We start from the raw sequence: 15684 nt of genomic DNA, 5'->3' as shown, positions 1-15684 counted from the left end.
AATGTTGTTCAAGGTGATGGGGAGAAAGCATGAAGGTCCCTCAGAGGTCCCTCACGCAGTGGGTAAGGACACCACACCTCAGTTATCACCTGCATTAGTGCAGTTTTCATCTCTGCAGCAAAGATTTTTGTTTTGCAAGTCGCACGCCCGACATGACGACCCGCTGGGCTCTGAAACAAACACCCCTATCTGCTTCAAAATTCAGATTTACAGACTCACACTCCTCACCCATGGGCTTCAAAACTCCTCCCAAATCACACATGTATTTCCCCAAGAGTTTTTGAGATAAATGACACCATGCCACCCGCTCCAGCTGGTAAACAGAGTCACGATGTTCCACATGGGCTCACACGATGGCACTGAAGACAGGCTTCAGAATTTTGTTACCCTCTTTCTGCTGTTGCTCTGGGCCATGTCTGATTTTTTTTTTTCTTTTCAAGTATTTGTACCAGAAAAATACTCCATTAAGTCATTCATCCCACTGCCCATAATTCTGCTCTTGTCTTGCAGAGATAATCAAACCTTCTTGGAATTCCAGGTATTTTTTTATATGAAACAGAGAGTGATCATTAGCAGTGAATAATCAGGTGAAAAGCTACACGGAAGAAATAAGACCTGGTACAAGGCCTAATTCTGATGGCAGTAAAAGAGCAGAAAACCACATTTTTTCTGCTTGTATAATTAAATGGGTGACTTTGTGCCCAAGAGTAGAGCACAGAGCTACATGCAAAAATTTCAGCTGCCACACGGGCCTCCAAACATATTTGGAACTTGAGGAAACCCAAATGAAGACACTGAGGGGCTGCAGCATCACAGGTACCTGCGTGCAGAGCATGACATGTGATTTACTGTGATGGAACCACTCATGCCATAAAGGATCCAAAAATGTAAGAACTGATGTAAAAACACACTTTCCCCTAATAAACTGCTGAAGGAAGAAATCAGGCTCCAGTGGTAAGCTGAGTAATTCCGATCTTGCAAATGGATTAAAAAAAAATAGGCAAGAATAACTAAAAAATAAATCCAACGCCTAAAAATCTGTGTTTGAACTTAATGACCAACAAGCTAAAATTAAAGTCTGCCTTTCTTCAGTTTTCCATTGGTTTGAGAATGGGCTTCTAGTAAGTGTGAATAAATAATTTGAAAGCAGAAGTGGGTGGGTGCTGCAGATGCACGTGTGCGAGAACGCACTTAAAAATGCAGTTTTGCTCATGATGTAGTCAAACTTGTTCATGCTACTGCTCAAAGTAATTGCAGAACATCTGGCAAACTACAGAGAGGCCTTGCATTCCCACAAAATCATGGCCATTCTATCATTTCTTGTCGAGGAGGAGGAGAGGGGGTGATTCCTACACCAGTCGGGGGGGGACACGGAGTAACACACGGGCTGGGAGAGCCGGCGCCACCTGCCCTTCCCAGCGCTCCCCATCACCATGTGCATGAAGTATATGCAAAGTTTAATGAAAACGAGCGTATTGCAGAAAATTCACGTGCGCGAAGCGCCGCAGTCCGCGGCTTTCCCTCCTTTTGTCTCCTCGGGCTCCCGCCGCACCTTCTCCCACCGGGGCAGGATCAGCATCGCTACACCTGCCTCTTCCTTTTCCTCCCCCATTCCCTCTGGATCACACATGGAACCTCCCCCCCTGCCCGCCCCCACCCTCCCCATCCATTCCCGGCCCCCTGCGGCCAAGCCGAGGCGCTTCCCCGCTCCCGGCCCCGCATCCCCGTGGCCCCGCCGGGTCCCTCTCCCTCCGCGGGCCGATCCCCCGCGGACACCCCACCCGCGCCCCGCCGCCCCGGCGGGACCGCGCCGCCTCCACCCCCTCCCGGAGCCCGCCCGGGGCCCGCGATCCGGGAGCGGCTCCGCCGGGTTTTGCCTCGGACCCGCCTCGCCCCCTTCGCTACCGCCCTCCCGGCCGCTGTAACAAAGAACAGGCGGCCTGGAGGAGGCGGCGGCGGCGGAGGAGGACGAGGACGGGGAGGAGGAGGAGGCGGCGGGGCCGCAGCCGCCGCCGCCCCGGGAGCCGCTCGGAGCCGCCGCCGCGCCCGCCCCGGCCCCGCCGCGCGGCGCGGGGGGCGGCGGGAGGAGCCGCGGCGGGGCGGGCGCGGGGGGTCCCGGGCGGGGGGTGCCCCGGGGGAGGGCGCGGGGTGCGGGCGGGAGGAGCGCGGGGGGACCGGCGTTACCTGCCCCGGCAATGGCCAGACCCGGATCGGATCCGCGCTCCGGGTTCCGATCCGCTCCGGAAACCACGCGCCAGCGGAAGGCGGCGGGGCCGGGGCGCGGAGCAGGGCGGGAAGTGTAGTGCGGGGGGTGGCGGCGCTGTCCCTGTCCCTGTGCCTTTTCCCTATCCCTGCCCTTATCCCCGTCCCTGTCCGTGTCCCTTCACCGCCCTGGCTCGGGATGCCTCCCCTCCGCCACCCGGAGCCCTTCCCGGGAGAGCACCGCACCCGAGACCCCGCAGCCCTTCCCCGGGAGGCTCCTCCGGCTCCCGTGGCTGCGCTGAGCGTGGCAGAGCACCCGCTTCGCAGCGGCTGGGTTTCCCTTCTCCTCCTGGGCAGTGCTGGCTGGAGGCGTCCCGGAGCGTTCCAAGGGGAATCACAGAGTCAATGACAGGTTGGAAAAGGCCTCTGAAGTCACCGAGTCCAGCCTGTGACCGAACGCCACCGTGTCAACTGGACCAGGGCACTGAGTTGACATGTCCAGTCCCTCCAGGGATGGGGACTCCACCACCTCCCTGGGCAGCCCATTCCAATGTCTAATCACCCTTTATGTGAAGAAATTCTTCCTAATGTCCAACCTAAACGTCTCCTGGCACAGTTTAAGATTATTTCCTTTAATCCTGCCGCTGGTTGCTTGTGAGAAGAGCCCGACCTCCAGCTGGCTACAACCTCCTCTCAGGGAGTTGTAGAGAGCAAGAAGGTCCCTCCCAAGCCTCCTTTTCTCCAGGCTTAACACCCCCAGCTCCCTCAGCCACTCCTCATCAGGCTTGTGTTCCAGACCCTTCACCAGCTTCGTTGCCCTTTCTGGACGTGCCTTGTGTTTCCAAAGCCAAGCCCTGGCCATGCACCTTGAGCACCTGTGCCTCTGTATCCCAAGCCTCATAGAGGTTCAGTGCGCCAGGATGAGAGGACATAGCCTTGAGCTATGCCAGGGGAGGTTTAGATTGGACATTAGGAAGAATTTCTTCACAGAATGGGTTATTAAACATTGGAATGGGCTGCCCAGGGAGGCGGTGGAGTCACAGTCCCTGGAGCTGTCTAAGGAAAAACTGGGCATGGCACTCAGTGTCTAATTGACATTGTGGTGTTGGACTTGATGATCTCAGAGGTCTTCTCCAACCTAATTGATTCTATGATTCCTAAGTCTCTCGTCAGTTTGGTGTTAGCAGGGTCTATCAGAGCCCAGCCCTGCTGTGCCTGACAGCAGACACTGCAGACACACATCACTCAGAAACCTAAGCAGCAATGCCTATATTTTTATAAAATGGGCCACCAAGAGGTTGGTGCCCAGGAAACAAAGAGTGCTCTTCTTCCCCCAGGGGGCTTAAACCTTCAGTTCAGGGTACTTCACCACTCCCCATGTGAAGTGTCTCTGTGCAGCCAAGAACCCCCTCAGAGGAGGTGGCCACGGAAAGAACTACTCAGGCATTTTGTGTTCAAGGAAGGTGCCCCCAGTTTTTAGCTCTTGCAAGAAGTGTTACCTGCATAAGAGTCCCCTCAAAGCCTTACGCAGCCGTGCCGCTGGGGTGTGACTGGTTCACAGTCAGAGCACTGCTTCAGATTTAAAGGTGATAGAAGGCAGGCACCAGCTCTGTCCTCTCCAGGGGATGTGCTCTTTTCATGTCTGGCTACATCTTTTAACAGTTGGCAAAGGCCGGGGCCTTTCTTGCTTCTCACCTTACCCATCCCATGAACCCTTCTGCACAACAAGTACCCAGTTTCAAAAGGGATGTGTAGAGAGTATTCACAGAATCACAGGACGGGTGAGGTTGGAAGGGACCACAGTGGGTCATCTGGTCCAGCCTCCCTGCTCCAGCAGGGTCATCCCAGAGCACATGGCACAGGATTGTGTCCAGACAGTTCTGGCCCAGTGAGGGAGGCTCCACACCCTCTCTGGGCAATCTGTTCAGTGCTGGGTCACTGCACAGCAAAGTTCTTCCTCATGTCCAGGTGGAACTTCCTGGGCATCAGTTCCTGCCCGTTCCTCTTGTGCCATTGCTGGGCCCCCCCGAGCAGAGCCTGGTCCATCCTCTGCCCCCTCCCTGCAGCCCCTACAGACCTGGGGGAGGTCCCCTCTCAGTGTCTGCTCTGGAGGCTGAACAGCCCCAGCTCCCTCAGCCTTTCCTGCTCCATCCCTTCAGCATCTTCACATCTTCCTCTGGACCTGCTCCAGGAGCTCCATGTCCCTCCTGTCCTGAGCAGCCTAGACTGGACACAGCACTGCAGATGTGCCTCGTTAGGGCTGAGCAGAGGGGCAGGATCCCCTTCCTGGACCTGCTGGCAGCGGGTGCATCTTCCTGATGCACTCCAGGACATCGACCATCTTGGGACTGTCTTCTTGTACGTGCTTGGGTAAACTGAAATAATGCAGCATTTGAATTTTGAAAACATTGTTCTTGGCAAGACACTGGTAATTTTGGGAGGGGGAACCATTTATTCCTTCAAAATGACTCACCAGAAGTTTTCAATGAGCACAAGAGCAGTAAGGGGAGTTTTTTCAAGGCTCTAACTGCAGGTACAAGTCATTTGCCTTTTCAAAGACCGAAGCTGACTGGCCTTTAGCTTTGTGTAGTCTGCTTTAATTTATTTTCCCTGTACATCTCAGTGCATACTCACATGGACCTCTGCCTAGTTTTTTCCAGCATCCAGTACACAAGGGTGGTTATCCTACTTGCAGTGCATTCACTTTGTTGGAATAAGTATAAAATAATTCAGAATAGTTATCTGTATGTTTAGAATGCATGCGAGTCTGGATCCTGTAGGTCTAAATTATTTTTTTTTTCAGGGTTAACATCAGACTGTGAACTTGCACCTTACACTAGCTGGCTTGGATAGAGAGATAATAAAAACATTCACTGTTTAAGAACGATGAACTTAAGGGAAGGGTGTGGTGCCAGACAGTGCTACATCCATTCCTGCTCTCCCTCTGATAGGCCTTGTCACTTTTGCTAATGTACAGAAATGGCATCACACAAAGTATAAAACCTCTCCCCTGATTAGAGCAGGAAGGAAAAGGAAAAAGTTGGGAGACTATTAAGAACTTTCAGCAAAGCAGTGAAATAAAAAGGCACGTAAATGTGAGCAGTAACCCCAAGTAAGGAAACATAATATTTCCTTGTAAAAGAAGGGACAGCATTCACTTTTGGAAGGGAAATAGAAACACTGTTGTGGCTATTTTCATGTGAATGCCTATTATTTTTTTGGTTGGCTGTGTGTTCTGTTGTTTTAGTTTTGCTGTGTGTGTCCCCCCCCCCCCCCATCTGGTAGGGCTTTGTGGCAGCACTGATTTATAACATAACATTTAAAATAAAATAATTGCAAGACAACCTCATTTCCCAGGCTGTCCTATTTTAGTACTGGCATCTTCTCCACAGGATCAAGGCCTTAACACTCCTTCCCCTTTGCCCCCCAATTCAGGGTATTACAACATAACTGAGAGAAAGAATAATAAATAACTACAACAAGTTCCACAATTCCTTCTCGCCATTAAATTCCCACCCAATCCATGTTTCAGGTGATTTCTCAGGCAACAAGGGGCCACCTGATAGGACAGGGTTATCAGAAACAACCCACAGTGTCAGCACAGGGCAGGTAGAGAACTCGGCTCCTGAACAAACAGGTAAATGGACTGTGTTAAGCAACAGGTCGAATGAGTGAAGGAGAGCAGAAATCCATCTGTTATGCTTGGCTGGCTGGGTATGTAGGACAGCACACTACACAGAGACAATAGGCTTTTATTGTATGTACAGCAAGAGTTACTTCTTTAAAAAAATCCTCTTCTCGGGTTTTTTTTTAATGATATAATAAATCTGTACATCGTATATTTCTTAATTGCACCAACTTAAATTCGTGTACACAAAGAAAAAAAGAAACAAACACCACAGAAGAAGTGACCATCACAACTTGATGCTAGAAAAAAATGTTTTACCCCCCCCCTGGAATATCAGAGCAGAATACATTATTGGGAAATACAGTTATAGTACTGGAAAGACTCCAGATCCATCCTTCCCAGTAATTTTCACACCATGCCAGCACCTTGCATAGTAGCAGTTTGGATATCCTGAGTGAAGTGGTATTATTCACCCTTAACTTAAAGCAATCACCCTTGTTATATAATTAATCTGGAGTTGTTTGTCACCAAGGCTGTGGCTTAGCAATGTACAGAAGCATATGCTGACTTTAAACACATGAATAAATCCACTTAGATCCCGTGGAGGTCAAAGCATGAGGTCAGCTGTTCCCACTCACAGCAGGAATGTCTTTGCCTGGAGCTATGGCATACTTAATTCTGTATCAGGATAAGCACTTGTCTCAAACTTCAGCTCTACAATTCAAAACCTGCAATAAACTGAAGTGAAAAACCCAGGCAGCTCTCACCTTGGATGGAGCTCTTGCTCCTTGTAACCAAGAGCTACCAGAGCTGAAAAAGGTGATAGAAGAGGAAAATTCTTATTTTGCTTCCCCATCCACATTTGGTAGCATTTTATGTAGTCGACTTTTGCTTTTTCCTATGATACTCTGCACATCAAGAACACCAAAACTTTACAAGAAATACAGAGCAGAAAGCTTTCACTTGAAAACCACCTAGAACCAGGGAGGAGATGCAGTACCAGGAAAGGCTGTAAAATTTCACTGATCCCCAAAACTGGTGTCATTGCCAGGCAATTTCCTCAAAAGAAGCAGTGCTGTAAGCCAAGTCCTCTCAAGAGCAAGACAGTAACTAGGTCTATATATGGCCTGGAGCCCCAACTTCTCTCCCAAAGAAAGAGCAGGGAAAAAAGAAAAGCTGACAGCATAAAAATAAAGCCCAGTATTTATGCCTGCATTATGCCTGTCCATTAAGCTGAAGAAGTTTGCCAAAGGTGATTTGCTTTTAAAATGAACTTTTTTCCACTCTGGCATTCCTCTTCCTTCCTGCCACCTCCGATTCACAAATTTCATACATTGTTAGAAGTGAAATGACTGTCATTTCTTCCTGGAGTGAATGGGATGAAATAGCAATGATCTAGGGATGAAGGACCCCCTCCTCTTCAAAGTGACTCTGAAAGTGACCTCAGTCACTTTTTAAAAGTTACCTGGCTTGTATTCACACTGGAGATATTAGGCAGTTTTATTGCTTTAATCTACAAAGAGAAATGTAATTCTTGTCCTATTTACTTGGTCAAAATTCACACTAAAGCCAAGGCAAATCTTGGTTAGGAAGGATGTAGGCTGTCTCCACTGAGGCAAATGAAAAGTTCAAACACCATAAAGCAAAACAAGCCACAAACATAGATTAGGAAGGTTCAACTATGGGCAGAAAAATTCTTCAGAAAGGAAAAACCAGCCTTCATCTCTTAGTCCTCATAAAATAAATACCATGCTGTCTTTGCTGTACAGAACATCCAGAAACAAAAAAGTATGAGAAAAGGGACGAAAAGGAAAAAGTATTTTCACAGGTTGTTTCCAAGCTATTGTTCTGACATTAAACTGGAAGGCAGAAAACAAGAAGTCTTCTGTGTAATAATATTCTGTAGAGATTTCATCTACTATTCAAATGCATAGCTATCAAAATCATGAAGATGGCAAAACATAAAAAAGCAAAGTGATTCCCTCTGGCATCCTTCACACAACTGCACAGGACACATGCAGGATATGTCACAGTGTTAGTTGTGCCAGTTGACAAATCCAGTCTTCCCAACCCAAACCAGCAGTGTAGATACCACTGGTTGTCAGGATCCAGCTCACACTAAATATTAGTACCCCAAAATGTACATCCTCAGATCTCCTGATCTTAAATGATAACCTAATTGTCTCAGAAGGGGGGAATGGGATTCAATATTCTGGGCCTTTGGGGTTGTTAAGACTGAGCAACTCAATTGTCCCTCTGTGTTTAGTACCTCAGCTTGTTTTTACAACAGGACATAAGTTATTTGCAGGGGAGTAGGAAGAGGTGAGGAACACACCAGCCAGATATAGATAGAACCAGCCAGTTCATCAAACCAAACCATGTTTATTTTCCTGAGGAGTGAAGGCAAGTAAAAAAAAAACAAGATTCCCTTTTTACCCCAAATGCCTTGCTTTCCTCATCTTAAGAATTCATTGTCTTTCCATACATGCGAGCTCAGACCTTCACACACTTCGTAGTATAGAATGTTCTTGGTTCCCACCATCAAGACAAGCATTTAGGTGATCACCAAGGCCTTAAGAGGAACCAAAAAAAAAATCACATCTTCAGTGTGTATCTATTCTTTGGGGTAAGCTAGGAGCAAGCCCTACTCCTGTAATCTGGAAGTTACTTGGTGTTATTTCCACCTCGTTCTACAGTACAAGGTAAAGCTTCTGTGAATGAAAATCCCAGTTCAGTAACTTCAGCAAGACTTCAAGCAGTGTTACTGCTTCTGCATTCCCAGTTCCACAGGTCTTTGTTTTTAGGGTAAAGGTGTTGCTACCCATGGAGCTCACTTTGATTTCTTCAACTGGGAGACCAGTTGTGGTTTTCTCCTTCAGCAAACAAGACCGAGCATTTAAACGTGGCAGGGACTTGACCCCCACCCTGCCCTGTCATGCAGAGAGCTCCAAGTAAAATCAAGGGAAAAGATGTATGTTTAGAGAACAGGACATCAGGGGTTTTACTGCTCATACCATGAACCACTGCAGAACAAATGATGAAACCAACTCTGTAGTAAATTAACAATAAACAAAAGTGTTCAAGCAGATTCAAGCTGGACAAGCCTGTATTACTGAACTGGGATTTCTAAGCACATTACAGCTCTAGAAGATTCATCTGTAACCAATTTTCAAAATACAGAACATTAAAATGCCTTCAAGTGTTTTCATGATAAGCAGCATCCTTAAACATACAACTATTTGATAGTCTGATCTGCTGTACCACCACAGTGATTTTTGGAGGTTACACATAAACAGTATTTTTACACAGTTAAAAGATTCTGACAGTTCTGACAGTTCCTCCAATATTTTTGTGGTTGAAAAGAAACCAACCCCCCTCTACTTTGATATTCATTGTACAAGTATTTACCAAAGAATCTTGAGTCCATCAGAAGTTTTGAAATGTGTTTCTATTCCTCTGTGACTTTCTATTTTTGATGAATCGTTTAAATTGAAAGCCCAAATATGTGCCAAAGAGTTGGGACAGCTTAAGGGGAGGAAAGGGGCCAGGGGGAAAATCACTATTGGCAAAGTAGGCACCAATCTATCATCCATTCATTTCAGTAATTTAGATGGAATGAATGGATGTTTTTCTTGGCCAAAGAGAACAGGCTTGGTCCTTTGTCCTCAGCAGGAATGTAGATCATGGAAAAGTACAGGTAAGCACAAAAGATGGTACCTATGAAAGACTGACATTTTACTCTTGATAGCCAAAACAAGAACCATGCCTTTACTTCCATCAGTTTTTCATTTTAATTTAAAGGAGCCAGCTGCAATATTTAACAAGGAGAAAAAGTTAAAAAACTCATCTGACCAACCACTCACCACATGACAACACTGGCAGACCTAGAAACTGAAAGTGAACTAAGGGAATTGTTATTATTTTTTCAAAAGCTTTCTTCACAACTGTGTTTTCTAAGATCTCAGTAAGTGTTTGGCAAGTAAAACAGGCTGTCTAATGAAAAGCACTGCAGGGTTAACTATGCTCTATTCACCACTTATTGCTCCTAGCTTTGCATTTGATATGATGGTTAATATACTTGTCTAACAAGTATTGGGAGAAGGAATTAGAGCCCCTAAGACAGGTTTTTGCATCAGCAGTGCAGCTTCTCACACAGGGAAGGAAAGCTACATATATAAGACTTGGTAAATGTGTTGTTTGCGAGTAGACTCAAGTAAACTTTGAAAAAAAAAAAAAGTTCTGTTTTGTTAAGCATAACTTCTGCACAGAACATTAAACAATATGCTAGTACAGATATTTGCATAATTTATTGATTTATGGCTAATATCAAAGGCATCTCTCCACCTACATGGACCGAGCAGTTATTACAGCAGGCTACAGTTATTACAGTAGGATATCTGAATCAGCATTTTCCTTCTGCTTCTGAAAACTTACCCGTTTCCACATTACAATACAAACTGGATCTGGGTCTCTTTTTTTTTTTTTTTCCCTTTCAGCCTGACTAGAAAAATCAGTTGAGCCCTGCATTGCTACTGTTGCAGGCTGCAGTGAGGGAGCACAGTGGTGTCTTCTCTCTCTGTAGTGGTTCAGTCACGTAACCCAGGGACAATGTTTCAGTTCTGAGCTCTCCATTAACATAAACCAGGTGCTCACATGTGGGTCCTCCCCACGGAGTGGGTCAGGATGGAAGGGACCACAGTGGGTCATCTGGTCCAACCTCCCTGCTCCAGCAGGGTCATCCCAGAGCACATGGTACAGGATTGTGTCCAGACAGTTCCGGAATACCCCCAGTGAGGGAGACTCCACACCCTCTGTGGTCTCTGTTCAGTGCTGGGTCACTGCCCAGCAAAGAAGTTCTTCCTCATGTCCAGGTGGAACTTCCTGGGCATCAGTTCCTGCCCGTTCCTCTTGTGCCATTGCTGGGCCCCCCCGAGCAGAGCCTGGTCCATCCTCTGCCCCCTCCCTGCAGCCCCTACAGACCTGGGGGAGGTCCCCTCTCAGTGTCTGCTCTGGAGGCTGAACAGCCCCAGCTCCCTCAGCCTTTCCTGCTCCCAGAGATGCTGCAGTCCCTTCAGCATCTTTGCATCTTCCTTTGGACCTGCTCCAAGAGCTCCATGTCCCTCCTGTCCTGAGCAGCCCAGAGCTGGACACAGCCCTGCAGATGTGCCTCGTTAGGGCTGAGCAGAGGGGCAGGATCACTTTCCTGGACCTGCTGGCAGTGCTCTTCCTGATGCACTCCAGGATACCAGTGGCCTTCTTGGTCCCCACCTGCCCCATTCCCCATCCTCCCTCATCTTCCACAATAAACCACGTGGTTCTCCAAAGCCTTCACGGTTAACGTAGCACTGCTTGCATTTGGAGGAGCAACTTCATCATCAGAGAGAAAAAGCGTTTTGGAAAAACAAACGAAAAAAAGACCACTGTATTAGTGAACATCCTTTTACGCAAGTCACCAGCCATATTTGTACTCTCTAGCACTGCTCTGTAAACAAATGCTCAACTGATGTGCAAGGATCCCAGCAGAGAGGGTCCGGTCTTATATGTACGGTTCTCCCGGAGCACCGTTCAGTTTGCTCTTGCTTTTGTTCCTGGAAAGCAGCTTCCTGCTCAGGATCCGGGACAGGGTGCCTCCCTTCTTGCGGCCCTCCTCTGACAGGGGCTGCTGCAGGTACACGAGGTCGTTGTGGGACTGGCTCATTCCTGGATCCTTCTGATGGTGCTGCCGGCGGAAAAAGAGCTTCGCGCTTTTTTTCAGAATCCCACCTGCGGGAAGGAAATAAAAAGGACACTTGAGAAAGAACAGGCTGCTTTCCCTCTTGAAGCTCAGCTTCAGTGGCAGCCTGACTAAACAAAGCTGACCTTTGATTTCAGCTTCTAAAGTCAATCCACACATCTTGTGGAAGTTTCCGTCCTTACACACCCTTAGTTTCAGATGCTCCTCTGAAAGCTGCGTTAGTGGTCATACACACATGCACAGCCACTGGTGTGGGTTGTACACTGGGTTCTCACGTGTCCAAGAGGCAGAGCCAATCCTTCCAACCAATAAAGGGAGAAAGTATTTTGCAAAAAGAATGGAATAGAGGAGGTAATGTTACTACTCTTTGTTGTTTCAGAGATCAAAGGAGGAAAAGATCGGCCTGTGATACACCACACGAAGGTGGCATTTCAATTTGAGGGGAAAGAGAACAGTACCTGGCATTGAACCTGTGTGCAGTGGGCTCAGAGAAGCCAGGCAGCAGGTGTGTTCTACATGAATTCAACAGCACCACCCACAGCAACACTCAGGAAGCATTTGCTATTTTAAAATCCTGTTAGGAATAGCAACTCACTTCAAGCAGATTAAAAATAATATTACATCTGCTTCCAACAGGTTCAGCAATCCGCCCAAACCCCTTCTGCGGTAAATTAAGTTGCTGTATTTTCCTGTATTCCTTCCCTTGATCCCATGTCAAAACCCAGCATGCAGCCAAGGCAACTGCAGCTGTCACCTCACCGGGGACTCATGCTGCCAGCACCAGCTACCAGCACTCCTCTCTTTGCAAGCCTGGCTTGTTTTTTGCAGCCGTTCTGGCAAATTCCACCTTCCTTTTCCCCGTGTGCACGTGTGCCTGATGTGCAAGGCAGCTCGGCTGCAGCTGGCAGGGACACTGCTCCAGGCTACCAGGTGTGGGGACATCAGCTCCACGTTTAAAAGGAAAAGTTTGGTGCAGAATTGGGTGCTGGTGTTGTCCCAGGTGGCAGGAGCCAATTTGAACAGAGGAGGACCCAGGTAGCAAGCCAACACAGGAGCCTTCTGGCAGTCAGACCAGTAGGTGAGGACAGCCATCTCCCTGGCAAAGCTTCCACACCTTGCTCCCGGCACCACTATCAGGTTTCCTCATTCTTTCTCAGCCTGGCTGTTAATTCCTGTCGCTGCATGGTCTTGACTCTGCTTTTCCTCCCATTGCAGATGGATACAAAAAGCAACACACAGACCAGTTCTTTCATGCAATGCTGTGCCACAGCTAGAATTACGTGTTTGTCCCCCAAGGACCAGGCACGGGCCCCGTGTCACTTTGCACAGCGACAGCTGCAGAACAGGTATTTCATGGTAGCTCTGCTGCACGCAGCCAAACGTTGCTTTGTTCACACCAGAGCACTTGCAAACATGTGCTTGGGTTTATTACTTTAAGGGCTCAGCACCTGGGAGGATATTCCAGCATGTTTTTGTGCCTGCCGGCTGCCAAGATGCTTCTCACAGGGATGAAGCAGAAATCAGCTGAAAGCAACTGGAACTCGTGGATCTGAATCTTGACCGCCCTCCCATCACCCTCTGATCGATCTTTTTGGCAAGGCAGCACCACTTCAGGCTGTTGTCAGCAGCATAAAAGAAGCAGTGTTCAACCCCAGGGCACTGACAGTTGTATTTAATATGCAAAGGCTGGGGGGGATCCACGAGGCCTCGCTGCTGTGCCGCTCTTGTTTGAGCAGGCAGCTGTTCTGCCCAGCAGCCCTGGCAGCTGCAGCTGAAGCTGTGCCAGCAGGAGCAGGGCAGAAAGGCTTATCCATAAGCAGATATGTAGTCCTATCCATTCTGTGATTCAGACTGACTTTCCACAGCAGGAGTCAGAACCGAACCAAGAATGCTGTGAAAATGGGACAACTCACTGCAGCCAAAAAATCGTGGGCAGTGCTCCCCCGAGGCTCAGCACAAGCAGCAGTCCCCAAGCATGAAAGCTCCCTGTGTTTTTTGGAGGTGCTGAGGTCATGGCTGTCTGGAAGCTTGCCACATCCCCATCAGTCTGTACCAGTTTGGTGTGTGCTGCCTGGCAGTGGCTCCAGCTGCTGTGGAGACATGCAGCCCTGCCAGGGAGGCAGAGCAGGGCACATCCCCAGCTTGGCAATGCTCGTGCTATCTGCATGCTCACTTCTCGAGTCCAACAGGATCCATATGCCAGCTCTGCCCCTAACACCAGGAGATGAGCAGAGAGCTTACTGTATGAGCTGGCTGGGCTACACAGGCTCCTCTGCACTAGTTTAGGGTGTGCTGAAAATGCTTGTGGGGCTATGATCACTTCTGAATGTCACTTCTGTTAATCAAGGAAGATTTCCTTTCACATCTACAAGGATATGAATAGAGATTGCTTTCCATTCCTTCCCAACTTCCAAAACAGCTTTTACACAGGTGGTTCTGCAGATACCTGCTGAGGCCCTGGTAGCTCTGCAAGCTAGGGTAGAAAAGCTTTACCTAGAAAACTGTAAGCAGCAGGTTTTAAAGTAAGTTTTTCGCCCATGTATATCCAGTTATGGGGTCACACGTGGTTTGCATGAGCAGAGTTTGATTGATTATCAGATGTTACAGGAATGGGCACGATGGAGAGAGATTAGGAATGCAGAGCACCCCTCCAAGCCTTCCTTGCTGAGATTTCTGTGTGACCCACCTGAACAGCATGACCACCAGAAGAATAATTTGCTACAGCAGACTAATCTGCTGAGACACTTGAGCACAGGAAGGTAATTTTGGAAGGAGGAAAGAAGTGGATGGGGGAAGAAGAAAACAGGTGCCAAACTATGTTTTGCTTCGGTTTTTACAATGAGTGTCCCATTGTAAAGCTACATTTTCTTAGGGAAAAAAAAATACACAAAACCAACTTACTGTGTGGGTAATTAATTCTGGCTGGCATAGTAGTCCTCTTAAGTTTATAAAAGGGAATGGGTAAGAAAGAGGAAGTCAGAAAGGTAAAAAAAACCACCAAACAAAAATATGCAAGAGTAAAAAAAAAAAACCAGTGCTAACCTTAAGACATTAATACAGATACAAGGCTTTTTTAAAGCAGAAGGGGTTTTGTTGGCTTTCAGTTTTGTTTGGGTTTTTTGTTGTTGTGTTAGGGGTTTTATATGTTTGTGGGGTTTTGTTGTTTGTTTTTTTTTAAGGGAAAGCATTTGACAAACAGAAACCTTGAACTGTTCACAGCTAACTGGAGGCAGGGGGGTGGGAATGTTTTCCTATCTTACTCCACAAAAGCTACTCAGCTGTGACAAAGCGGAGATTCAAGACTTCCACAAAGACATCTGTGTATAAAGAAAGGGATTTGAGCCAGTTTTCTTAAAGTATTATTTTAAGATGATACAACTCTCTCAAATTAGAGATACTTTGCAGTTTTTAGCAGCCTTACACTGCATTGTGTGAAAAGGCTCTTGAGAAGGCTGATCTCTTTGCAACACACAGCACAGGGAAAAACAGAACTAGACAACAGCTCACACACAAACTTGCAGTTGCTTGTTTTAGAACAACAAAAGAAGAGCCCAGAGGTTTTGCAATCTCTCCTACAGCTTCTTAAACTCTTCCAGGCTCCAAAATGGAACAAATCCCTTCACAACTAACCCCCTACCCTCACCCCAAACACACCCGAAACTTTCCAGTGCGTGACCATGTATGTGACACGGATTGTTGCTGTGCCACCCTGATCTCTCATGTGGAGCAACACAGCTGTGGGAAGGCCAGAGAAACTCGAGGCTCTAAGGGAGGGCCCTGACAAAGGGCTCCAGTGTCTGCCCTGCGTGGGGGGGCTTGTGATAATCAAGTGAAATAGTGAGGTTTTGTAGTGAGGATCTCTGGGCAAGGAAGGAAGAGAAAATAATAAAGCAAAAGGGGGATGGATGTGGGTGAAAAACACAGTATTTTTTTCAGTTTCAAGGTGCAGCCCATGAGACTGGTGTGTGCCTGTTCAAGGCACAGTCCACTGCACTGGCCCTTGTGTCAGACATCCTAACAGTCCTAATACCACATAGCCACAAACCAGTGCTCAGAGGTTAATGGATTTATCAAGGAAACACAAAGAATCCTAAGACACTTTCAAACTGCAGCTATTCAG

General features: G+C 47.6%; 2 protein-coding genes across 6 annotated transcripts in view; both read right to left on the bottom strand.

The window, feature by feature from the left end:
• Positions 1 to 2950, bottom strand: part of PRDM15 (PR/SET domain 15) — a 37321-nt gene extending 34371 nt beyond the window's left edge. For 3 of the 4 annotated variants that reach the window (XM_051770792.1, XM_051770793.1, XM_051770795.1), the window contains exon 1: positions 2185 to 2949. The gene's annotated coding sequence lies outside the window, so the exon portion shown is untranslated. Of the gene's footprint in view, positions 1 to 2184 lie in introns of all 4 variants that reach the window. The other variant, XM_051770794.1, reaches the window with a different exon arrangement.
• A 1413-nt stretch (positions 2951 to 4363) lies between these two features.
• C2CD2 (C2 calcium dependent domain containing 2) overlaps positions 4364 to 15684 on the bottom strand; it is a 40864-nt gene continuing 29543 nt past the window's right edge. The window contains exons 14-15 of one of the 2 annotated variants that reach the window (XR_007900406.1): positions 10929 to 11593; positions 4364 to 4384 (exon numbers count right to left, since the gene is read on the bottom strand). Coding sequence is in view for 1 of the 2 variants with exons in the window: in XM_051770802.1 (XP_051626762.1) it covers positions 11367 to 11593 (227 nt within the window). In the remaining variant the exon portion in view is untranslated. Of the gene's footprint in view, positions 4385 to 10283; positions 11594 to 15684 lie in introns of those variants that run through there. The other variant, XM_051770802.1, reaches the window with a different exon arrangement.

Source organism: Manacus candei, unplaced genomic scaffold (genome assembly GCF_025592945.1).
Source record: "Manacus candei isolate 608988 ecotype Guabito, Panama unplaced genomic scaffold, ASM2559294v1 h1tg000126l, whole genome shotgun sequence".
Classification (NCBI taxonomy): Eukaryota; Metazoa; Chordata; class Aves; order Passeriformes; family Pipridae; genus Manacus; species Manacus candei.
Note: the sequence above shows the minus strand (reverse complement) of the source record. Positions and strands in the feature narration are given on the sequence as shown.